General features: G+C 43.2%; 1 protein-coding gene across 2 annotated transcripts in view; it reads left to right on the forward strand.

Annotated features, from left to right (window-relative positions):
* Window positions 1-26,420, forward strand: part of TM2D1 (TM2 domain containing 1) — a 48,013-nt gene that overhangs the window by 18,132 nt on the left and 3,461 nt on the right. Inside the window, exons 4-6 of one of the 2 annotated variants that reach the window (XM_004607098.2) lie at window positions 1,908-1,999; window positions 15,613-15,686; window positions 24,348-24,496. In XM_004607098.2, coding sequence (XP_004607155.1) covers window positions 1,908-1,999; window positions 15,613-15,686; window positions 24,348-24,458 — 277 coding nt within the window. In that variant the 3' untranslated portion in view covers window positions 24,459-24,496. The remainder of the gene's footprint in view (window positions 1-1,907; window positions 2,000-15,612; window positions 15,687-24,347; window positions 24,497-26,420) is intronic. The other variant, XM_055138619.1, reaches the window with a different exon arrangement.

The raw sequence follows: 26,420 nt of genomic DNA on the forward strand, positions 1-26,420 counted from the left end.
TCTATAAAGTATAATCCAGAAATTGAAGTAAAAAAACTATGGCAGAGTAATTAGAGCCACTTACCTTCTCTACTAGTTTAGGCAGGTAACTGTATCACTGTATCACTGTCATCCCATTGTTCATCGATTTGCTCGAGTGGGCACCAGTAACGTCTCCATTGTGAGACTTGTTGTTACTGTTTTTGGCATATCGAATACGCCACAGGGAGCTTGGCAGGTTCTGCCATGCGGGTGAGATACTCTTGGTAGCTTGCCGGGCTCTCTGAGACGGGCGGAGGAATGGAACCTAGGTTGGCTGTATGGAAGGCAAATGCCCTACCCGCTGTGCTATTGCTCCAGCCCAGGCAGGTAACTAACTGGAACAAAAAGTCTTTTTTTTTTTTTTTTAATTTTTGGCCACACCCAGCGATGCTCAGGAATCACTCCTGATGGTATTCCAGGGGGCGTATGGGATACCAGGGATCAAACTCGGGTCAGCCACGTACAAGGCAAGTGCTCTACCTGCTGCACTGTCTCTCGAGCCCCTGAGAACAAAATATTTAAAAGTTCAGTGGCTTAACATAGCCCTTTCTCAGGCCCCTGGTCATCGTAGTCCAGTTTGCATTGGTGTGGAGACAGATGCCAACCGCCCACATCGGCTCTTGCTCTTTTTCTCTCGTGGCTTTGCTTTCCTGCAGTCCCCAGAGTGCTTTCCCCTCCGCCAGCGGCTGGGAAGGAGGCGAAGGGAACTCATGGGAGAATATTTTACGGGCCAGACCTGGAAACAGCATGTATCCATTGGCCCAAACTCCCCTCCGACCGCTCTGAACTGCAAGGTGATTTAGAACTTGTCATTGAGCTGTCTGTCCAGAAGAAGAAGAGAGAAATGGCTTGGTCAACAAACCGATCTCGTCCGCACCACCAGCTTCCCGATTATTCAGGGTGATTTATTTATATAGATAATTGCTTCTCTGATTTTATTCTTCTTCCCAGACAAGCTTCTTGAAAGACTTGTTTCTATAATACTTGTCTTTTATGGCTTTTCTGTCTAATGCAGTGTGGCTTTTGGCCAGGGAGAAATTTACCAGCGAACTTGGTTGCTGTGTCAAATGGATATTTATGGTTCATGTCTTAATCTTTCTGCAGCATTTGGCATTCCCTTCTCTTAAAAGACTTTATTTCCTTGACATCTACCTGAACTACTTTTCTCTTTCTTTTGATTCGTCGTCCTTTCTTTTTTCCTTAAGTTTTAATATCCCAGCATTGTATACTTGGTTCTTTTCTCTTTTCTATTCATCTGCGTCTTTGACTTCTCAAACCCTTTATATAGGTTAAAACCCGAAGTGGAATCTGTTGTCTCTTTCCTGAAACTCTTCCTTTATTGATTTGAAGCACCCTACCTGCTGTATTGGCACTCCTGCTCTTCCTGTTCTCATCTTCCTTTCTCTCACTTCACTTCTTCAGTGAATTCCTGCATAGACGTGCTTCCCTCACCACGGTTGGTTCTTTTGCCGGAGATCCTCTTCCCACAAAGGTGTGGCATAGCCAACTCACTCCTTGTCAGCTGTCACCTGAGAGCTCTGTCACCCTACTAGTCCTGTCTCTCTGGCATTCTGGATTCCATCTATACCTCTCTCCACTTCCTTTTGGCATGGAATTCGTGATTCTCTAATATATGTTCTACCTTTAAAGTATATTTATTGCTCTATTGACCACTAGGTGACAAACTTTTTTTAGGGACAGGGATTTTTTTTTCTTTTTCTCAGTGTATCCCAATAACCTAAAATATTACTTGGTGCACACCCAGAGTGTTAATTGAATGGGTACATGGCCCAATTAACAAATAAATAATAATAAAGTTTTGTGTTGTTAAATGTTTGCTCATTGGAGATACATGAACATGACATTCAGTTTCTGCTTTTGTGTAGGAACGGCTATTCCTACAAAGTCGCAGTTGCGCTGTCTCTTTTTCTTGGATGGTTGGGAGCAGATCGGTTTTACCTTGGATATCCTGCCTTGGGTAAGTATGTTTCATTAAAAGAAAAAAAACTCTTGTGAAACTTGTAGCTAAATATTAGTATTCTGAAAGACTTGCTTGCAGTATCAAAGTGAAAGTAAAGTGAAATTTATTAGTTACACAGGCGGGGGGGGGGCTTAGGGTGGGGGGGCTAGGGACGTGGGGGGGTTAGGGGTGTGAGGGGTCGGGGTGGAGCTATACTGGGATTCTTGGTAGTGGAATATGAGCACTGGTGAAGGGATGGGTATTCGAGCATTGTATAACTGAGATTTAAACCTGAAAACTTTGTAACTTTCCACATGGTGACTCAATAAAAAAATAAAAAAATAAAAATAAAAAAATAAAAAATAAAAATAAAAAAAAAAAGAAAAAAAAAAGACTTGCTTGCAGTCAAGACCCTCTGTGTAGCATGCGATGAAAGAGTGCATTGAAAGTGTGTGATATTGAAAAGGGCAGGAAGATTTCTGAGCAGAAGTATGCTCAGAGCCATACTTGGGAGAAGAGAGACTCTCCATGGTCTAGATGGTCAAAAAGCAGGTTAGGCTCTCGGATTTACTTAGACCAATGCCACCAAGAGCAAAGGCACCACCTCAAGAGAGGAGACACTGATAGGAACGTTTGGAGAATCCAAGAAGTTCAACCCTGGAACAAATGATCTCACAAGCATTTGGAAGAAGAGTGAAGGGCAGAGTCAATAGCTTACCTACAAAAAGCTACTAATGAGTGACAGATTGATGCTGCCTCATTTAATACAAAACAGTAATGTCCCATGACTTCTTATTTATTTAGTTATTTATGTTTATGTGTACACATTTCAGTCAGTCTCGTTCACCAGAATTCAGATCATTAAAGGCTGATGAAATATTCTCACTGACCAGCTCTGGTATAAGTAAGATGGGCTTGTAGTTAAACGGATATGATCAGCTTTTTGAATTTGCATAATAACTCCAGATCAGCAAGTGCCGTGACTGTTTTTTTTTTTGCTTTGGGTCACATTCCGTGGTGCTTAGGGCTTACTCCTGGTGGGGCTTGGGGACCATATGGGGTGCTGGGGATTGAATCCATGTCTGCTGCAGGTAAGGCAAGTTCCCTACACTCTATACTATTGCTCCAGTACAGTGACTGTTGTCTCTTCTGGAGATCTGACAGGGGGTGCCGGGGAGATAGTACAGTAGGTAGGGCATTTTCCTTGAACACACCTGACCCAGGTTCAATCCCCGACATTTCCTATGGTCCCCCAAGCACCACCGGGATTAATTCCTGAGTGCAGAGCCAAGGAGTAATCCCTGAGCATCATGGTGTGGCCCAAAAGCCAAAAAATAAATAAAATAAAGATCTGATTGGACTGGATTAGTCGTGTTCGCCTTTCCAGACACGGGGGATGCCATTTCAGAACCTGTGGGGAGATTAGTTTTTTTTGGGGGGGTCACACCTGGCTATGCACAGGGGTTACTCCTGACTCTTCACTCCTGACCCTGGCGGTGCTCATGGGACCATATGGGATGCTGGGATTAGAACCCGGGTCGGCTGCATGCAAGGCAAACGCCCTACCCGCTGTGCTATGGCTCCAGCCCCGGGAGATTAGTTTTTAATTCAGATTACTCTAACTGGTCATATTGATGTGTCTGAATATGGAGGAGGCCGATTTATTGTCTCCTAGAGCAGAAAGACTAACCTCTGGTCCAAGTTGTGTTCGTTAGTCCGGTAAAGGGAAGGGCTGAGGACTAGCTGGCAGTGTCCCCTGTATCTTTACCGTCCTAATCATGTCAACTTAACTAAGATTTCCCGTACCTAAAATGTTGCCTTTTTCTTGGCTATTTTAGTGCGACATTTATAGTATCAAATAAAGAGTATTTAACACATCTCGGATCTTATAGCGATGATCTTAAGGGCAGATGCTTTTAAAATTCAGCGTTGCCAGGAAGAATGGCAGACTTTGCTCGTGAATGCTTTCCTAAAGCCAGACTGTGATACAGTTCATCTTTCGCGTAGCTATTCAAAACTGTACAACTGTAGAATTATCCTTGTATGTGTAAGTGCTGTAGCCAAAATATTCCAGTAGAGATATACCATTAGCACAGATTTGCAAATTATGTCAGCATCGGGCTTAAAAGAATTAAAACAAAATCATAGACCAGCAAAATAAAAAAAATATATATTCATATGCTCAGAGATGACATCTGTGTACTACTATCTACAGGTTCTGTGTCTAACTGAGTCGAGTAGTTTCTGTTCACCCGGGAGAGTAGACGACAGCGGTGGGCTTCACACTGTCGCTAGGGTAGAAAATACTGGGGCCGGAAGAGAGGGTGCTTGCCTTGCACGCAGCTGGCCTGGATTTGGTCCCCCTAGCACCCCTGGCCAGGAGCCAGGCCTGACCACAGAGCCGGGAGTAAGCCCTGAGCTCTGCCAGCTGTGGCCTCAAAAAGCAGCACCAAATAAAAGGAAGTCTAGCTTCCCGTGCCTTCCTCTCTTAAAACACACTCCCAGAGAGCGCAGGCAGTCATGCTGTGGCCTCGCTATTAAAGCAGGTACTGTCATCGGAACTGCTGTCATCACTAGTTCTGGGAGCCGTGGCGGTTCAAGCCTTTCATGAGTCAGTCCTGGCGCCGCCTTAAAATACTTTGATTTTACCCGAGCTCCTTCTTGCGTCTGGAATGGAGAAGTTAGGTGTGGCTTCATGGTGACCAGCCGGAGGTGGGGTAGGGGGAGCCTCTGCCTGGCCTGCCTTTCTTCCTCCCTTCCTTCTGGTTCCAGTCTCCACATCTGCCATAGTTTCTGACGCTCCTGAAACCGATTTCCCTTTAATGATCGCTTTGGTTGCAGCAATATTTTCCCTCGCCAACCCTTATTTAAATCTCACAACGGCCGAGTTTTTATCGCCCTTCCAAAGTCTTCATTTACAGGTCAGGAATTGCCCCTAGAGAGGTTAAGGGATTCACCAACTCCGGAGACGACCTTGTTCTCTGGAGCGCTTGTTGTTATCCTCCTGATTTTATGGATAGGGAAATTGGTCGAGATGAAGAGATTTACCCAAGGACACTCAGCTAGTGACCTGACTGTGAACCCAGATTTTATGGCTTAAGCGCTCGTGCTTTATTTACTGTAGTACTCTGCTTCTATATTAGTTCTTCACTGAGCAAATTTGAACACTGTGAACGCGCTGCTTTCTGGCTAGCCGCGCTAATCTCATTCCTTCCGTGTTGTTACTCACCAGAAATGCCAGTGCAGTCTTCTCTTCCCCGTGATGCAGGGTGGATGTCTCTGCTAGTCTTGTGACACTGGGGTAGGGTGTTGGAGCAGAAGACTGAGTTTAAGATACTGTATACATGAGCTGTTCCTTGAGCAGACATTTTAATGTTTGCTCTCTGCTGTAGGAGTAACTGAGTGCTCTGGAATTGGTGCTCCAGTCCATACTGGATAAAAGAAATATAGGTGTTGATTGAGCAATAATAGCTGAATGTGAAGAGAGTCTAAAAGGCGATCTGAGTAAGTCAGTCTCAGGGTGTCAGGGTGAAGTGACGTCGGAACTAATTTTGAAGGATGAACTGTTTACAGCGATGCGCTACAGGGACCCACAGAGGCAAAAGCATGGGGTGTGAAAGAGCGTGTGTGTGTGTGTGTGTGTGTGTGTGTGTGTGTGTGTGAAAGAATGACAGAGAGGTGAGGTGACTGCAGAGGCGGCCCGTGACAATGTTAGAAAAGACTGAGTGTCTGGGTATGGAATTCCGACTTGACTCTTGAAACCTCAGAGGCCTTAATGTTTTGCAGTGGAGTCAGGGTTAGGTTTCTGTTTCTGATCTCTGAAGCAGAGAGGGGTCGATTTCTGTTGCCGCTTTCTATTCAGTGTTGTTGGAACTGTGGGAAGGGGCTTGGGGTGGGAGAAGTGGTTGTAAGGAGCAGAGAGCAGAGGCCTGTTCCAAGTGTTGCGTAGCTACAGTCTCACACCGGTTGTCTTGGTTCTCACTGTTCTCAGTGCAGCCAAACCAGGCGCATGTGCAGAAGGCCTCTGAGCTGCCCACAGGAAAGGTGTTTTTTTTTGGGGGGGGGTGTGGAGGGGGGTTACACCTGGCAATGCACAGGGTTACTCCTGTACTCCTGGCTCTGCACTCAGGAATTACTCCTGGAGGTGCTCAGGGGACCATATGGGATGCTGGGAATCAAACCCCGGTCTGCCGCGTGCAAGGCAAATGCCCTCCCCGCTGTGCTATCACTCCAGCCCCAGGAAAGGTGTTTTATTGAATGTTCTTTTTAGATGGTGGATGACTGGATGGACAGAGAGACTAGGTTCATAATGAAAGGGAAAATGACATGGTGATGCTTAGGAGACATCCAAAGCCTATTTTCATTATGTTCTCTTTAAGAGAACAGAATCATCGATATATTTGAGGGGACTTATTTCTAACTTTTAAAAAGTTTTTAGGGGGTAGGGTGTGGTGGAGTAGTAGCACAGCATATAGGACATTTGCCTTGCACATGATGTATCCATGTTTGAGCCCTGGCATCCCATACAGTCCCCTGAGCGACGCCAGGAGTAATTCTAAGTGTAGAGCCAGAAGTAACCCTTGATCATCACCGGGTGTGATCCCCCAAAAAATATTCAAAAGAAAAGTTTTTAAGGGGCCAGAGCAATAGTACATGGGTAGGATACTTGTCTCACACGCAACCAAGCGGGGGTCTATTGCTGGTGCCTCATCTGGCCAACTGAGCCCACGAGGAGTGAGCCCTGAGCACAGAGCCAGGAGTAAGCCCTGAGCACCGTCAGGTGTGGCCCAGAGACCAAGGGGGAACAGAGAAAGTTTTTTAAAAGGTTGAGTCAAGAGAAAATAACTTCATAATGGTTTGTTCTGAACTGATAATTTTATTTTTTTTTAATTTTTTTTTATTGAGTCACCATGTGGAAAGTTACAAAGTTTTCAGGTTTAAGTCTCAGTTATACAATGCTCGAACACCCATCCCTTCACCAGTGCTTGAACTGATAACTTTAAATAGCAAATATGTTTTTAAACGTTTGTCTTACTGAGTGACTTAGTCCTTTGTGGCTGTTAGATGAGCTGTCACACTTCGCTGTAGCACACAATGATTTTTTTAAATGTATATTTTGAATTTTCCCCCTACAGATTAAAACACTAGGTAATAGGGTGATGTGTCTACAGGTGACTCTGGTTAGTAAGTGTTCGTCCTTGCTAGGAGCTGAGAGAGACCTCTGTTCCAGCCGCTTAGTTCCATTCTGTTCTTAGATTCCGTCAGAGGCCTTTCTCACTAAGGTTCTTTGAACTTGCAGATGCAACTGTGATTTTTTTTTTTTTTTTTTGCTTTTGAGTTCAAGCTTCAGTGTAAAGGCTTTTTAAAAAATGACTAGGGGATCAAGTTAGTACAGCAGGTAAGGCATTTGCTGTCCGTGCAGCCAACCCAGGTTTGATTCCCAATGCTGCATCGGGTCCTCTGAGTCCTGCCCAGAGTGGTCCTGGGACACAGAGCCAGGTATACACCTGAGCCCCGCCGGAAGTGGCCCCTAAAAAGTAACAGCTTTAGGCAGGAAATGTGACTCCGTGGTAAAGCACATATCTTGCCTGTGTGAGAACCTGGGTTTGATCCCAGCATATTTAAAATTTAGTTGAAACTTAAAATAATGTACATTATTCATCACAGCCACCTTTGGATATGCATTAATTTTGTAAGTGTATTGGTGCCTGGCTTAGGGTGTAATTTATTCAAAGTTGTTAAATCTATTGTTTCTCATTTTTCTGCCATACAGCTTGTGAATTTATGTTGCTATTGTTTTGTCTTCCATTATCTTTGTCCTGCTGAGTTTATTTCAAAAATTCCTATGCCTTGGGACTGGAACAGTAGCACAGTGGGTAGGGCATTTGCTTTGCATGCGGCCAACCCGGGTTTGATTCCCAGCATCCATATGGTTCCCTGAGCACTGCCAGGAGTAATTCCTGAGTGCAGAGCCAGGAGTAACCCCTGTGCATTGCCATGTGTGATCCAAAAAGCAGAAAAAGAAAAAAATTCCTTTGCCATCTTTCAGTGGGATCTTGGAGAGGAACTAAGTGGTCACATGCCCAATTTATCCTCTCAACTAGAAAATCCTCTTATCTCTAAGCATTGGAATATTTTTTAAGCATTCAAATATCTCACTGGCATCCTAAGACTCTTCAAGTTAAGAATTTGATTGTTTTCTCATCAGATCTAATCTAATGTGTAAAATTACAGTGTTTGTAAATAAATTCTTTCAATTAAACTTTAAAAAAAAAATTTCAGATTTGTCCTGTTTCCTTTCACGCTGTCGATGGGTGCCCTCGAGCTGTGGGCTGGACTGCGGAGCCCTGGGGTCACTCACTGCCCTCTGGGGGCTTGCCCGGCCGCAGTGGCGGTGCCCCAAAGAGGCACACTTGTGTTTCAGTGCCGGGTCCCCAAATGGTGGTGCAGCCTGGATGGCGCTGGACAGGTGGTGGGTGACAGTCGGTGCTGGTGGTTCAGTTACCAAGCTGTCCCCCCAGCCCGTTTGCCTCTTTGATCTCTAGCAGCGCATCGTGCTCTGAACATCAGGCATTACTAGGTGTAGCCCAGGAGATGACCTCAGAGCAACACCGGGTCGGACCCTGGGCTGACCTGGGGAGTCCCCGGCATTGAAGCGCCTGAGGAGACTGTATCTTCAGGTCTCTGGGGTGGGGGGAGTATCCAGGGCCACTGGACACTGATTAGGAAGTTTCCCCCCCTTCAAAAAAAATTTTTTCCCCCTTATATAGAGAATACCAATATGCTTGGTTACAATAAAAAATAGTTGTAATACTTTTTTTTTTCTTTTTGGATCACACCTGGCGATGCACAGGGGTTACTCCTGGCTCTGCACTCAGGAATTACTCCCGACAGTGCTCGGGGAACCATATGGGATGCTGGGAATTGAACCCGGGTCAGCTGCATGCAAGGCAAACGCCCTACCCGCTGTGCTATCGCCCCAGCCTAGTTGTAATACTTCTTAACTTCTGTTTTTCTGATAATCTTCATCTTTTCCCTTTGGTAATCAAAGATAGTGGTAGTATTTATAGACAGTTATTTTTAAAGTTTAAATGTTTTCTTTTTTTTTTTTTTTAAGATAGCTTGGAAGGGTGCTCACCTGGTGTTGCTCAGAGGCTACTTCAGTTTGGTGCTGGGCGGGGTGGGGGGGGTATTCATTTCTGATATTCTGGGTGATTCTCAGGTGTGTCTTTCCAGCCCCCAAACCTGTATTTTAAGTAGTATTGAGTATGGTATCTTATTATATAAATTTTTTTAAATTTATTTATTTTTTAATTAGTGAATCACCGTGAGGGTACAGTTACAGATTTATACATTTTTGTGCTCATGTTTCCCTCATATAAAGTTTGAGAACCCATCCCTTCACCAGTGCCCATTCTTCACCACAAATAAACCCAGCATCCCTCCCACCCCCCCAATTATATAAATTTTAATTCAGAGTGAACAAGGAAATTTGGGTGTTGGAGTTGAAGGTTGCATATGATATTCAGTAAAAGCTTTATTTTCTTCAAATGGTTTAGTCCTCAATATATCAATGTTCCTTTAGTTGAAAGCCAAAAATTTTCACCATGAAGATTTATTTTCTAGTAATATTCTGTCTGTTGTTTTTTTTCTAACTCTGTTAACATCTGTGATTTTTAAAATTTGCAATATTTTGTTCATCTGTAACACTAAAAGATTAGAATTCTCAAAGATAATAACTCAGAGCAGTTGACAGGAGAGATATTCTTTTTGTAATAGTATTCTTTTTAAAATGTAAATATTTTTTATTATGAGAATAACAAAGCATTGTATGTTTTTAAGCCCAAATCTTAAAAATAAAATCTTTGGTTATATTGTTGCTTTTATACGTTTGAAGTTACCAGTTTGGACTGGTACCTACAGATCATAGAACAAATAAAGGAATTTATCGGTTTAACATTTTTTTAAATTTGAAAGCTCTCCTTTATAGTCGCAGACACAAAAAGAATAATAATAACTGCTAAATCATCGTACAATACTTGCGGTTTGGCAGCAGCAACTCCAATATGAAATATCTACATTTTCTAAAAACAGCCCATGTAGACAGAAGTGTGTTAGCAAGATTCAACGTGTAGTAAAATGAAAAAAAAAAACGATGTGTCAAAAGTGTTTGAAAATGCCCAAAAGTTAATCTCAGCTCTTTTACTATATCCCCAAATAAATCTTTTTATTGAATTCATGTTTTTAAACTACAAAGTTTCTGTTACAAAAGTATAAATAAGGTCCTTTCAAAGCATGAACTTCATTTATGTCATCTGGAGGCTTAATCTTTTTATTTTTAATTTTTAAATTTTTATACTTTTTATTTAATGTTTAAAAAAGCGGCAACTGTTGATACAATTCTAGGATTAAAATCGATGAGATAACAAGGTTGCAATATTAATATTAATAGATCTAGAAAATAAATCTGTTGTGAACATTGTTATCTCAGATTGCAGGGTTGCCGAGTCCTTGTTTAAGAATTTATTAAGCTATGGAAGCTTAACCTTTTTTTGAAATAATTTATCTATAGTAATACTAATTCAGGGAGCAAATGGATTGTTCTTGGTTAGAAACAATTTTATGTGGAGTATAAAAGTAATTTTTCAACAGTAAATCTGATATTCCTGATCTAAGAAAGTAATAGAGGCTGTATAAGAGGCCAATGCCTTTTTATTTGACAGGGGTGGGGAGCTGAGTTTTTGGGGCCACAGTCCAGCCAGTTCTTGCCTCATATGCAGTTGATCTGGGTCTAATCCCCTCAGCACCTCCACAGGTGATCCCTGAACACAGAGTTAGGAAGAAGCTCAAAACCTAAAACCAAACATAAAAAGTCAATTTACTTTTGTGGGTTTATAAATAGCCCATCATTACCTGATGATGATACATATGTATAATCAAAATAATGAAAACGGCAAGAGTATTTGTCTGCATCAAGTTTAATATATGGGAGCCAGAGCGATAGTACATAGGAAGGATGTTTGCCTTGCACGTGGCTGACTCGGGTTCAGTCCCTAGCATCCCATATGGTCCCCCAAGCACCGCCATGAGTAATTCCTGAATGCAGGGCCAGGAGTACCCCCTGAACATCTCTGGGTGTGACCCAAAAAGAAAAAAAACAGTTTAATATATGCTCTGTAGAATAGTTATTGAAGTTGATCGGTGTTTGTTTAGAAATGAGGCTGTTGACTGTGATAGAGTGTTCTTTCATTAGCTATATTGACTACGTGTGGGAAGGACTCAGGTAGCACACGGAATGGTGAGCTCAGATAGACCAGGTTTCATATAAAGCACACTCTACTGTTGTATGTGTGAGGCTGAGAGTGGAGGGCCAGAGCGCTGAGCTTGGAGAAATGGCATCAAATTCGTCCTAAGGGCATTCACGAATGCTTGCAGAGGTTCAGAAGACTAGCAGGAGGGGCTTGCTGGGCTTGGCTGCCGGCAATGTCCTGTCTGACCCCAGAAAATTTATTTAACCAGTAGTCATTCCTAGTTGCCTACCCCGGACTGATGCTGGTTTGCAGGTATGTGGAAGGATAAAGTAATAAACACTGAGGGACAGCGGAGGAGGGAGAAGAGATGGCAAGGCAAGAGCAGACTTGAATGCCGAGAGGAGACTCCAGTTCCCTACTGGGCGACTTCAGGCCTTTGGTGACACGGGACAGCTTCAGGAGAATGTGCAAGAGACGAGCCTAAGTTAGAGGATGCTGGCCTGATTGACACTGTTTCAGTTTCATGGTTCTGTGGCTTGCAGCAGGAGTAGAAAATTGTGGGAGCCCAAGTAGTAGCCAGGCTAGTATTTGTCAGAGTTTGCTCGTGTCCATTTGAGTCTCTGCTCTTTCCCAAACAAGTCTTGGTCTGCTTCCTGCCACCAGAGATTAGTTCAAAGACTCTTGAAGACCTAAATATGATCTGGGACTCATTTTGTAGTTCATATTTTAGGCATATTTTATAGTATGCTATTCCAGGAACAGATAGAATTGACTTAAGTTCCAAACACATTCTTTTACTCTAATGTTTTATCTGAACAGAACTTTCTCACGTTCATTTTTCTGGAACATTCTTGAGAGGGGATGTGGCAACCAAATGTCTGATATGAATGACTTGGTATCTTTCTCTCTGAGTATTAGCACATCACCAATAAATTGCCTACTAATATATGTCATTATTTTTAATATGTCTGTAGGAATTCCTTCTATTCCATCCTATGGTGAGTTGCACCCCAGTTTTTTTGAGACAGTTCTTTCACTAGACATTTAGATTGTTTCTAGATTTTTTTTTTTTTTTTTTTTTTTGCTTTTTGGGTCACACCTGGCAGTGCTCAGGGGTTACTCCTGGCTCTGCACTCAGGAATTACCCCTGGCGGTGCTCAGGGGACCATATGGGATGCTGGGAATTGAACCCGGGTTGGCCGAGTGCAAGACAAACGCCCTATCCACTGTGTGGTCACTCCAGCCCTCTTTCTAGAATTTTGAGAGTCATACACATGTGTCAAAATTGTACTAACTATTGAAAGAATTGGTAAATGTGAATAATTGGAGAACCTCTATTTAGGAATTTGTAGGGCCCAGGAAGACAAAATGAACAAAAAAAAACGAGTGAAGCTATTATAGATGTCTCGGGTTAGAAAGGCTCGTCTTTGAGGAAGGACTCTGAGGAAAGCTGAGAGAAGAACTTTGTCAGAGGAAGCAGGACACCAACCCGGGCTCTCACACGGCTCACCTTTACTTCACTAATTGTGGTTAAAGAGAACGAATTTGTGGGGCTGAAGTGATAGCACAGCGGGTAGGGCATTTGCCTTGCACACGACCAACCAAGGTTCGATTCCCAGCATCCCATACGGTCCCCTGAGCACTTCCAGGAGTAATTCCTGAGTGCAGAGCCAGGAGTAACCCCTGAGCATCACTGGGTGTGGCCCAAAAAGCAAAAAAAAAAAACAAAAACAAAAGAATGAATTTGTGTCACTCTTGATAGGTTTTGTTTGTTTGCTTTTTTGGTCACACCCAGCGTTGCACAGGGGTTACTCCTGGCTCATGCACTCAGAAAATCTGGGTTCTCAGGCGACCATCTGGGATGCTGGGAATCAAACCCAGGTCGGCCACGTGCAAGACAAACACCCTACCCGCTATGCTGTCACTCCAGCCCCCTGATAGTCTTTTCATAAACAATTTGAAGGAAGGAAAACGGCTCTTTCCCACTTGCCAGCCACTCAGATGCTATGTCAGCGGGATCCAGTTCAGAAATACCGAGAGCAAATGCTTGCACACGGCACGCTGAGTGCATGGGTACAGTTCCCTGGCCGCCAGTGCTAAAATGCAGCTAATCAGAAAACAACGGGGGAGATTGGGAATAAATACTGAATGGAAGGATGGACCGGGGAAGCCACGCACCTGCATATTTCAGGCTGACTCTTCTTCCCAGATTGTGTGCCGGGGCGATTGTGATTTTCATGGCATCTCTGTGTAGCCGAATACTTCCTATGCTTTCGCGAAGAGTCTTGTTTCATCCCAATTTTATATCTGAAGCGGGAGGTCTGGAAAGCAAACCATGTTTAAATATAAAAACGGTGACTCATCTTCTCCCACCCCCAGTCTGCCTCTCTCACTTCCTCGTCATGTGCTCGGGAAGTTGCGTGTCTCTCCTCGTGTCTGTGCTCTGTCACCAGCTATTTTCATACTTGAAAATATGAAGTGTGACTAAGGACCGCGAGGCATCTAGCGGAAAGGATCGTTGATTTTTGACTGTACCTAATAACCAGTGCGGGGACACAGTATGGGATAAGCTCAAGCTAACTGAGTTCCTGATCACATTTTGCAGTGTTAGAGCAGTCTTCTCTCCTGATTACTTTGGTGTGGCTTGATACTATGTATTTGAACTCTCCACTGGAAATGGACATTAAAACTCGGGTCACGTGGTAAACCTAAATAAGTAGGGATATTAGAACTAAAAAATATTCTGTAATTATTATGGACAAAATGAAGAATTTCCTTTGGCCTTTTCTTTTTTGCTTTTTGGGTTACTCCTGGCTCTGCACTCAGGAATCACCCCTGGCGCTGCTTAGGGGACCATATGGGATGCTGGGAATCGAACCCGGGTCGGCCTCATGCAAGGCAAACGCCCTACCCGCTGTGCTATTGCTCCAGCCCCCTCCTTTGGCCTTTTCTCCTTAGAAATTCTGTGGCCCTGGATGGCTCCTCATGGGTTCCACACCCATACGGGTCCTCCTCCACCCCCACCCCCACCCCCACCTCCCACTGCTGGGGGCGGCCCAAATGGCCCAGCTCCACCCTCTGCTGACAGTGGTCACTATTTGTTCGAGCGGGCACCAGTAACGTCTCTCACTGTGAGACTTATTGTTACTGTTTTTTGGCATATCCAATACGCCACTGGGAGCTTGCCAGGCTCTGCCGTGCGGGTGCGATACTCTCGGTAGCTTGCCGGGCTCTCCGAGAGGGGCGGAGGAATCGAACTCGAACACGGGTCAGCCACATGAAAGGCAAACGCCCTACTGCTGTGCTGTGCTATCGCTCCAGCCCTATTAAAATGCATAAAAAGTGGTAACAAGAGATCAACCATCTGTAGCCGGGTTACTTCCACTACTACAGTTTTAGCAGTCCTACATTATCACTATTTTCTTCTGTCTGTCCCCCTGGCTTTTATTGAAATCCAGTCAAGAACACTTGGGGATATATATTGCTTGATATGTGTTAATTGTTAAAATAGGACCAGATTGTAGTCACAAAGACATAGCCTTTAATTAAAACAATAGTTCATCTTTGATTTAGCTTTTAATTTAAAACCACGATGCATTTGTATGTTTTCATTTTTTAAAAAAAGCAAGAGAGGCCAGAGAGGTAGATGGTAGTGTAGGAGGTGAGACTCTTTCTGGCCTTGTGTGCGTCCTGCCTTGATCTGAGCCCCCAGCACTGCCCACAGCCCCCAGGGCCCCGCTGAGGCAGAGAGTCAGGACTGGGGGGTGGCCTCCAAATCCAAAAGTAAATAAATCAGATAAATTTTGTAAGATTATGCTATCTTCCCTTTTCTATCTTGTTTCTTTTTGGAGACATGCCTGATGCTGCTCAGGGATTACACCTGGTTTGGCACTCAGGGATCACTCCTGGTGGGGCTCAGGCCGGGATCAAACCCAGGTTGGCCACATACGAGACAGGTGCCCCATCTGCTGTGCTCTCTCTGGCCCACTCTGTTATTTGTTAAGTCAGTTCATAAGTTTATGGTGTCTTGGATAAACAGGGTCCTTTTAATTTCTCTCATTTTCTAGTGAAGGTTTGATCATTATTGTTTTGTGTTGTGTTGGAGGCCCACACCCAGAGATGCTCAGGGCTCACTTCTGGCTTTGTGCTCAGTCACTTCTGATAGGACCGATGCCATAGGATGGAACCCAGGTCAGCCATGTGCAATACAAGCACATCCCCTGTACTATCTATATCTCTCTAGAGGATTTTATATTTTTAAGTTGTTCATGTATATGATACAGAGTTTGTGATATATTTAATGGCTTGATAAATGAAAAGAAGTTGCCAATATTTATATGAATTTCCAGATTGTACATAATGACTTTTCCTTTTTCCTAGGCTTATTAAAGTTTTGCACTGTTGGGTTTTGTGGAATTGGGAGCCTAATTGATTTCATTCTTATTTCAATGCAGGTAAGTTAACTTCTAGAAGGTGAACTATATTTACGTTCAAAATTAAGGGGTTTTCAAGTAAAATGTGGTTGGAGGCCACGCTCGGGAAGGGTGATGCATGCTGAAAATAGACTAGAGACTGAACACAATGGCCACTCAGCACCCCTATTGCAAACCACAACACCCAATTGGAGAGAGAGAACAAAAGAGAATACCCTGCCACAGAGGCAGGGTGGGGTGGAGGGAGATGGGATTGGGGGATGGGAGGGATACTGGGTTTATTGGTGGTGGAGAATGGGCACTGGTGAAGGGATGGGTTCTTGAACATTGTATGAGGGAAACACAAGTGCGAAAATGTATAAATCAGTAACTGTACCCTCATGGTGAAACACTAATTAAAAAAAATAAATAATTTTTAAAAAATTTAAGGGTTTTTTTCCAAATTTTATCTTTATAAAGTTGTCCACAATAATTCATTACATTTAATATTCAAACACCAACCCCATCACCATTTGCACCTTCCCACCACCATATTTTGAATGTTTCCATCCCAAACATTTAAGTTTTATTTTATTTCTAGCACTGTGTGTGCGCGCGCACACACACACACACACACACACACACACACACACACACACACACTGAATTTTAGGCTGGAAATATAGCTCATAGGACTAGAACATATCCCCAGCATGCAGTGTCCCAAGTTTGATTCTTCTAACACCACATGGTCTCCCAAGCTCTACAAGATATAATTCTGATGTCCCCCACGACAAAACAAATTTGAGTGCTATGATCTCCTCTTGAATATATTAATAAAGATTGTTTTTTCAATCTTTCTTCAGATACTAAATCTAAAGACTCATGGCCATATTTTTAAACAGCACTTCCCAGTCTGTGCTCTACATATTTATCTAGCTCTAAAAGATGCAAATAGGTTGTATAAAGAGTTCTGCTCTCGAGTACTGTTTGTAATGTGAGCTCAATTGACTTCAAGATTTTTTTATCGTGTGACTTCTCAGGATCTTTATAATATGTATTATGTCTAAGTGAGATTGAGGTTCTTAAACTTACTGTTTCTTTTTCCTGATAGTCAAAGCCATATTGTCAATTATTATAATAGAGTTCCCACATCGTCAATTTCTAAGTTAGGATGTTAACAAGAATTAGATTATCTGCTGCGATTATTATATATGAGGCAAAACCAAGATTGTTGTTTAACAATCGGTGCTCGGTGCTCAACGGTGCTCGGAGCTTCTTCAGGAAGTGCTGAGGGATTATGGGCATCACTGGCATCCCTCATGGTGCTTGGGAGGGGGCAGGCAGAAACAGGGATTGGACCCAAGACTTTGTATGTTCTCTGGCTTGAGCCACAACCCCGGCCCTAGAAACCAGATTTTGTTTCTTGCACTGAACAGCACTTAACTAGTATTTTCTTGGTTGCAGACATACAAGCTGATATATAGCATAAGCCAACAAAAGTAAAAAAGAAATAGCTGGGCTCTCAGTTGAAAAATCTAGGACTGGGTCTAGCGTAAGGCCAGACCAGACCTCTATAACCAGATGATGTGTGCGAGACTTTCCTCATCTCACCACTGCTTCTGGTAGCTTCATTTGCTCCGGGCGTGGAGACAGGCATTGTTTGAAAAATGCTAGCCTGTAGCATTTAGAAATACCGCCAGATGTTTTCCATTAAATTACAGAGAATGGGTTGTGGGTTACTCGTGAGAAGTCCTGATTTAGAGAAAGATGAATTTATCACAGCAAATGTTCACAGAGCACCATTTCCAGAAGCATTTGTGGAACACCTAATGTCTTCAGCAAGTGTGTCGTTATGTATTTAGATCATCATCAGTTTTGTTCTTTCTCATGCAGTATTTCCATTCCGCAATTCTGTCTGCCTGACGTTACCCTTATGCTTTGAAAAAAAAAAAAAAAAAGAAGTCAAAATCTAGGAGATTTTGGGTACCATACTGTGAGGAGGAGGCAGCATATGGACCAATAAGATACCAGAATTAAATAAGGAAAATATTTGGTTTTGAAGTTGGAATTTTCCTGTCTTTATTCGGAAACATATGCCTAACCAAATATCCTGCCTTTTCTGCCCGTGGGATAGGCAAGCGGCATGAAGAGGCCGAGGTACTTGTGCCCATATGCTTGGAAGTGGGTTTCTCACTCCGAGAATCGAAGGAGCTGAATGGATTACTGGGATTTTTAAAGATACCCTGACGTCAGTGTCTTCAACACCCATCCCTGTAGTTAATAGCTTCCCACGAGGTTCTTTCTTTGGTGATATTATTTGCGTTATAGCTTTATTAATATCAAATTAGAAAACTTAATGGATTCAGCCACTTTTTTGATACACACATGCCTGAACTTTTCAGAGCAAATCCTCTTCCAGATCTGGATTTGAGACAGTCTTGTGAAAAAGTTGTTGTTGGGGTGGCAGGGGAGGTGACAGCACCAGAGTGCCCCCGTACGCATGTGTCCTGGGCTCTATCACTTACCCTGTGGAGAACAGATCAGTGAGGGAGAGTTAGAGAATTTAAATTCCTGCAGTAAATTCCCCCAACTAAGACATTTTGATAGATGTGGCCGCTTTCAACCATTTGCAGATCGGAGGGAAAAAAATCAACTTTCAAATGTAGCTAAGATGCGTAACCTTATTTTAAATGTTTATTAATATATTTAACATGTGATATTGATTACATTCATTTTAGAGGAGAATTGTTTTTCACAAAATTAATCTATAAATATCAGAGGCTGCTGATATTTTTGTTCCAAATGGATTTTCCCGATTTTTTATATACCTTTTAGATTTATTATGTCCGTCAACTTTTTAAAAATTCTTCTTTCCATCCTCATTCTTTCCAACTCCTGTTTTCCTTTTTGTTATTAAATAGTATCCCCCACTGAATAGCAGTGTTCTTCTATCGGGCTGGAATCCCAGAAACATGTTATGCATGAACTTAAGGCCTATAAAAACATACTTTGCCTTACAGTGTTTATAACGAAAATCCAGGAAAATCCACTTGGGAAAAAATAGTAAGTTTAGTTATTTCATATATAAGCCAAAGAAATATATAAAGTATAATGCACATATTGCCAAAGTGAGTAACCTTTACATGTTACTGTATGTACCCGTTCATGTACACCTTCATGAGTTTGTTAGAGACTTTTCAAGTTTTTTAAGTTCTTAAAAAGTATGCAACAAATATGAGTGGCTTAAAACAGCACAAAAAAAATGAATCTTGTTATTTTGTGCATGTAGCAGAAATCAGAATCAGTGATAGACATAGGTTACAGTCTTAATTATAAATAATGTTATATAAACGGTTATCTACAGTCGTAGTTCTGGAGATATAAAAACTGTATTGTTTTTTTCAGTGCTGGGCTCAAAACTTATTTAATTTTTTTTTAATTTACTAAGAATTTTAAAGCCTGAAGCTTTTTTGAAGCTAGTGCATAAATAAAGAAGGCCCAGTTATGGGATCTTGTGTAAGTCAATTCACTGTATTTTGGCAGAGACATAGCCCTGTGAAATACATGCTATTGATCAAAAGAAGGTCTTAACACACAGGGCTGGAGAGATAGGACAGCAGAGAGGGCGCTTGCCTTGTACTTGGCACACCTGGGTTCGATCCCTGGTATCCCATGTGGTCCCCCCAAATGCCTGAGTGCAAAGCTTGGAGTAAACCGTGAGCATCGCATCGATGGGTGTGGCCCCCCAAACAAAACAAAAGACATGTGTACATGTGTATATATATGTATATTTAACATACATATTTAAACACACACACACACACACACACACACACACACACACACCCTAAATCTACCAGTACTAATGCTCAGTTCTTGAGCGTTCATTAGATGAGGAAGTGTCACATGAAAACTAGTGAACATTTTATAGATATCAAATAGCTCTGTATTTTTTAATTAACCCTGGAGGGATTTGCTGGGGAAATAAGCTAGAAAGCTGGGGAGACTGACAAGGTGTGGAGCCTAATTAAGACCACATGGTCCTGTCGCCTAATTCAGGTGTGGAACCTCCCGAAGATCATGTGACCATAATTAGATAGATTTGACTTCATTCGTATAGCCTGAGGCAGCATTTTTTTTTAATTGAAGGAATGCTCAAAAAAAAAAAGAGTAATTTAAGTGGTTCTGAGATTAATCCCCAAACTGGTTTCCTCAGGTGACACACAGTGGTGAAATTTTACTCATTTCTTGAGGAATGTTGTTTGTGTGGGTCATTTAGGATTAATAAGAATCAGTTATTAAATTGAAGAAGCAATTAAAATCTCCATTTAAATTGTCTTTAAGAATGGCAGAGACTGGAGATACGGTAGTTCTAAGGTTCCTTCATTAGGAGGTAAGGTAGTTCTAAGGTTCCTTCATTAGGAGCGAAAGTAGATCATGGACATCCATCCGTCCCTTCTTCCTTTCATTATTGCTCTTTCACCTTTCTCTCCCTCCCTTTTCCCTGAAGTTCCTTATTTCTTCCCTCCTTTATTCTCCCATCCAATTTCAGACCCTTCGCTTTTAGGGTCAATTCATGACGTAGTTGCTTTCAGAGACAGAATAAGGCTTCAAGTGAACTTGTCTTTTGTCTTAATCTTGTTTTGTTTTGTTTTTGGGTGGTACCTGGTAGTGCTCAGGGGTTACTCCTGGCTCTGCACTCAGGAATTACATCCTGGTGGTGCTCAGGAGACCATTTGGGATGCCGGGAATTGAACCTGGGTCAGCCCCTGAACTTGTCTTTTAAGGTGATGGACCAGCCTGCCAGGCATATGAATCTCTGGGGAAGAGAATTGGAGTTCCCTGATAGAGATAATTGCTGAGGAACTAGAATTTTTACGTAAGGAGAAAGAAATGCCGTAACAGGATTGCTGAATGTTAGCTGCAATACTGGATGATGATCAAGGTGATGAAGCTGCATCCTTTGAGGCTGGTGAGATGGCCCAGTGGACTAAGCACATGCTTTGCATGCAGGAGGCACAGGCTCGATCCCCAGCACTGCAGATGGTCCCCTGCGAGCTGTCAGGAGTGACCCCTGAGTGTGGAGCTAGGTGTAGCCCCCAAACCCCAAAAGAACAAAACCTGCAGCTGTTGGAGCTTCTCCACTTAAGGGCAAACCAGACTAAACTACTAAAAAATTTACAAATTTTTGTAAAAAAAATTACAGCATCTTGTAATTTTCCTGTATGTCACCTGATAACTTGACATCAGTGTAAACCTACTATGTAAAACAACTATTTTAAAACAACTATTTTACCCAGTTTTAAATTACATATTAGAATTTCCTGAAGAGACTCCAGTGAACCCCCAGCAGACTTATTAGAAAGGCATGATAGTAGGAAGGCATCTCATCAAAGGCTGACTTTGTTTTTAGTTTCTGAAGTAACAACAAGTCTCACAATGGAGACGTTACTGGTGCCCGCTCGAGCAAATCGATGAGCAACGGGATGACAGTGACAGTGAGTGCTTATCATCATAGGAGTAACTAAAGTTGTCAGGGGAGATGGCTTAGGAAGAAAGAAACTCAATTTCAGTCTATGTACAGACTGTAAATTTGGTGATTTTTTTTACCATCTGATTTTAACTTATTTCTTTTGGCTGGACTTAACTTTTTCTTCGTTGATCCCTCATAGTCTCAAAACATGTTAGAACTTCAAACTCCTAATTGTATAAACCTAAAAGAGTTTTTAAATCCCTACCCTTGGCACATTTTTAAGTTGACATTTAAATTTTTCATCATAAAGTTTAAATAGTTGCAAATTATATCATTTCTAAGTTTGCAAATATTGACAAAACTGTTATATCAAATTTAAAATATATCTAGCAGTGTATAAATACTCTACCATTTTGAAGGTCTGTGAAGAGAGATGGGAAACTTTTGCTAACCATCAGAATGTTTACATTGTTTCTTTTTCTTCTTGTATTAAATCTTTTTGCCTTTCTCTCTTTCCCACAGAATCATTTCCTAATATATATCAGTCATCTTAGCCATTAGAATCAAATGATTTTTTAATCTATTATTTATTGAGTGATTTTATCATAATGATTAATCAAAACAGCATAAGCCTGTTACAGATTGTAGCAGATACTCCGAGGGGTCTCCCCAGGCTGTGTCCAGGGGCCACTCTGGCTGACCCTCCGCTCCACCTTGCATTCGAAGCTCAGCAGTGCGGTCAGTGCTAGGGGTCACCAGGACTGTCCCCAGTGATTGTGGGGCCACACTTGTGGTGCTGGAGATTGCGCATGCCGGGCCTGCAGCCCAGCCCTTTGAGATCTCTCCCAACCGCAATAAAATTTTGGTTTTGGGGGTGGCCACTCCCCACTCCCAAAAGCACTGCTGCTTAGGGGCTAGCCCCAATTCTGTGCTCACCGGGCAATCATGAGTGCTGGGGTCAAACCAGGATCTGCAGGATGAAAGGCAAGTACCTAGTCCTTCTCTCCCGGGAGGGAGCATAACATGGCACTGGCCGTAGCCAAGCTGCCGGACCCCGCGCCAGGCTGTTTTATTAGGGGCGCCGCAGAGGTGGGGGGGGGCGGGTGAGACCCCTCCCCCCACCAAGGGGCCCAGCCCTGGCAGCCAAAAACCTCCAGAACTCAACCGCCACCTGAGTCACGGTCACTCTCCACAGCTTGGGCCGAGCCTCACCCACAGGTGGACCTGTTCCTGGAGCATGTGGCCACGACACTTCATCCCACACACCCTGCCCACGCTCCAAGAGTGCTGCACCACAGTGGAGGCAGCCAATCTTAGAGAGAAATATTTTTTTTATTTTATTTATTTTTAACAGATAAATACATATATATTGGATTGGAGCTATAGCACAGTGGGTAGGGCGTTTGCCTTGCACACGGCCAACCCAGGTTCTATTCCTCCATCCTCTCGGAGAGCCCGGCAAGCTACCGAGAGTATCCCACCCACATGGCAGAGCCTGGCAAGCTCCCCGTGGCTTATTCGATATGCCAAAAACAGTAACAACAAGTCTCACAATGGAGACGTTACTGGTGCCCGCTAGAGCAAATGGATGAACAGGATGACAGTGCTATACATATACATTATACACACACACACATATATGTACACAAGGCTCAACCTTTAACAGCATGTTAGTGATCTCTTATAGAAGGACTTAGTGGCCCCTGGGTGAAATACAACAATCTTCACACTCCTTCCTCTAAGGAAACTTTTTTGTAGCATTTCCAGTGGTTTTTCATAACAAACAATGCAAAATATATTATTTCAGTTCTGCTTTGGGTCAGGGGTTGGAGTTTGGGATAGAAACTTCTGAAATATGGTGGTGGGACGATGTAATGGTGGTGGGATTGGTGTTTGAATACTAAATGTAATCAAATGCTGTGAACTACTTTATAAAATTTAAAAAAATTTAAAAACCAATTTCATAAGGAAACATTAATAGTAATCAAAAAAAAAAAGGCAAGTACCTCACCAGTACTTCAATAAATTAGTTTTAGAGAAAAAACACTTTAGGAAGTACATCTTTTGAACAAGATATGGCTTTGCAGGTAGGGCGTTTGCCTTGCACGTGGCCAACTGGGATTCGATTCCTCCCTCCCTCTCGGAGAGCCTGGCAAGCAATCGAGGGTATCCTGCTCGCATGGCAGAGCCTGGCAAGCTCCCTGTGTCATATTGGATATGCCAAGAACAGTAACAACAAGTCTCACAATGGAGACATTACTGGCGCCCACTTGAGCAAACCGATGCACAACAGGATGACAGTGACAGTGATAATGGTGATGAAAGAAGATTTCCGTAAATTCCATTTTTTCTAGCCAATCCCTTTGTTTAACACATCAGAAGTTAGACCTCAAGGCTGTCTGCCATCCCAGGACTCCAGTGCTGCTTTGATGGGTGGGGGATTCTTTCCCGTTGTCACCTTGAGTCCCCAGGAGACGTGTGGTGATCTGGCAGCTCAGTCTTTAAAAGAACATTGCTGGGAATTAAGGGTCTCAAGGTCGATTCCCTCCAGACTCTGGGCCCTTTGGTAAGTCCTTGTATACCCCACAGCTGCAGTTTGAAGATTGCCGATTTAAAGGCTTACTTGTTGATATCTGGTCGCTGGATTGCCGTAAATGTAAAGTGGGCAAGATGGTTGTAATATGATTTTTCCCCCGTCCCTTCCTATTCCCATGCTATACAGTGTTGGTAGGACCGTCGGTCACATCAGCGCATCAAAGGGAGCCTCGCTCCGCCAGTGCTAGTAATCCTAACATACAGCAAGTTGCTCAGAAAAAGGCGTAGAACCGGCGTCCTTCCCTGGAATTAATAAAAATTCTGAGCAGGAAGAGCTTATCTGTGGAGAGTGAAGCTGGGAAGATGTCAGTCTGGGGCATTGGTGCCTACGTGGCAGAGCCTCTCTGCAAAGGAAGGAAAGGGAGTTAAGCGGGGGAGGGGTCAGAGCCAGGGTCTGGGGCAGGAGGGGCGGAGCCTTTCAGTGCTTGAGTCCCGGCTCCTGCAGCCCTTCCAATCCTGCCCTCTTCAGCTGACACAAGTCACTACTTTGTTTCTTCTGATTGAGTTTGGGTTTTTGGGTTTTTTTTTCTGTAATTTTGTTACTGCTGAAGTCATTTTATTAACCCCCAGGTCAAGTGTTCTGAAAAGTGTCTCTTGTTAAATGAGTGATGTTGAATATTCTTCTCTTCTAGATTGTTGGACCATCAGATGGGAGTAGCTACATCATAGATTATTATGGAACCAGACTTACAAGACTGAGTATTACTAATGAGACATTTAGAAAAACACAGTTATATCCATAAATGTTTTTTGTTTTTTTTTTTCAGAGAAACAGTGAGAGGTATGTATATATAGTTTTGCTTTTTTGGTTTGTTCTCTGGGCCACACCTGGCAGTGCTCAAGGGCTCAGGGATCCATGTAGGATGCTGGGAATCAAACCTGGGTCAGCTGTGCAACGCAGGCGCCCTGCCTGCTCTACTACCTTTCAGGCCCCTAGATATGATTTCAATAATAGTATATGTTTGCATAAGGTTATGAGAACTTTAGAACCATAGGAAATTGAAGAGATTACTCGATGCAATAAGCCTCTTAACGGGCTCATCAGGAAACAGGTGAAACATCCCTAACATGTTGTAGACCTTTCTCAGGTATGCTCATTGCTCCTGCGTTCTCACTGAAGCTCTCTGCATGCCTATATTTAAAGGGCAAAGTTCAAGAGAAAAAAGTACCATCAGAGAAAAAAGACATTTGATAGTGTATGGTGGTTACGGTGAAAGTGCTGTCCATGCCTCAGTGCAGTGTCCAATAGTCCATCTGTCCTGGGGCTGGTAGGACTTTATAGTTTCTTGTTGGGGAGGGGGCAGAAGGCGCCACACCCAGTGATGCTCAGGGCTGACTCCTGGGGTTGCGTTCAGGGAACCTGCCTGGCAGTGTTCAGAGGTGCCAGAGACGGAACCCGGGCCAGCTATGTGCAAGGCAGGCGCCGTGCTCACTCTCCTATCTCTTTGACCCCACTAATATGATTCTTGAATATCTGCTCCTCTTTTTTTTTTTAATATTTTTATTTTTTATTTTTAAATGAATCAATCACCATGAGATATAGTTACAGACTTACAAACTTTCGTGCTTACGTTTTAGTCACACAATGATCGAGTACCCATCCCTCCACTAGTGCCCATTCTCCACCACCAATGATCCCAGCATCCCTCCCACCACCCCAACCCACCTTTGTGGCAGGGCATTCCCTTTTGCTCTCCCTCTCTCTCTCCTTTGGGGTGTTGTGATCTGCAATGTAGGTATTGAGTGGCCATCATGTTCAGTCCATAGTCTACTTTCAGCTCACATCTCCCATCCTGAGCAGGCCCTCCAGGAACACCCTTTACTTGATGGTCCCGTTTCTTCTCTATCTGAGCTGCCTTTTCCCCCAGCATGTGAGGCCGGCTTCCAAGTCATGGACTGCTTCTCTTTCTTAATCCTGGAAACTGGTCATCTCAACCCAGGAGAACAATAAGTACTTTTCCTAACCTGAATTTTTGCCCTGCTGAAGAAAAGCAGTTGGGCCAGAGTGATAATGCAGTAGGGAGGGCGCCTTGTATGCGGTGTGATGTCCAGCATCCCATCTGGTTCCCCGAGCCCTTCCAGGAGTGATCCCTGAGTGCAGAGCCAGGAGTAAGACTGAGTACCACTGCGTGTGGCCACAGCCAAACAAACAAAAACCGAAGAAAAGTATGAATTGGCCTCAACTTCCAGGAAAAGCCAGAGAAATTGGAGACAATATCATTTCTCTAGGATGCTTCCACTGTGTGAGCTGGCAGCCCGTACCAGTGTTTTCTGTGATAGTCTCGGTGCTTCTTCAGGCCCAAGAGGGAGTAACATTTTCTGTGCCTTAGTGTATAAATCGTATATGAAGGACCGTTTTTCCTTTCCAGTAGCTTTTTCCCTCTTCACAGTAAAGCTATAGGAATTCCTGATGGTTTTGTCCTGAGACTCGAACCATGACAGAGCCTCTCGAGGTCTGAGGAAATTATTCCCCCCAGTTGTCTGAAAACTTTTTTTTTTTTTTTGGCTTTTTGGGTCACACCTGGCGATGCACAGGGGTTACTCCTGGCTCTGCACTCAGGAATTACCCCTGGCCATGCTTAGGGGACCATATGGGATGCTGGGATTTGAACCCGGGTCGGCCTCGTTCAAGGCAAACGCCCTACCCGTTGTGCTATCTCTCCAGCCCCTTGTCTGAAAACTTTTGTAGGTCTTTGCTTCTCAAG

The sequence above is a fragment of the Sorex araneus genome, chromosome 5 (genome assembly GCF_027595985.1).
Source record: "Sorex araneus isolate mSorAra2 chromosome 5, mSorAra2.pri, whole genome shotgun sequence".
NCBI lineage: Eukaryota > Metazoa > Chordata > Mammalia > Eulipotyphla > Soricidae > Sorex > Sorex araneus.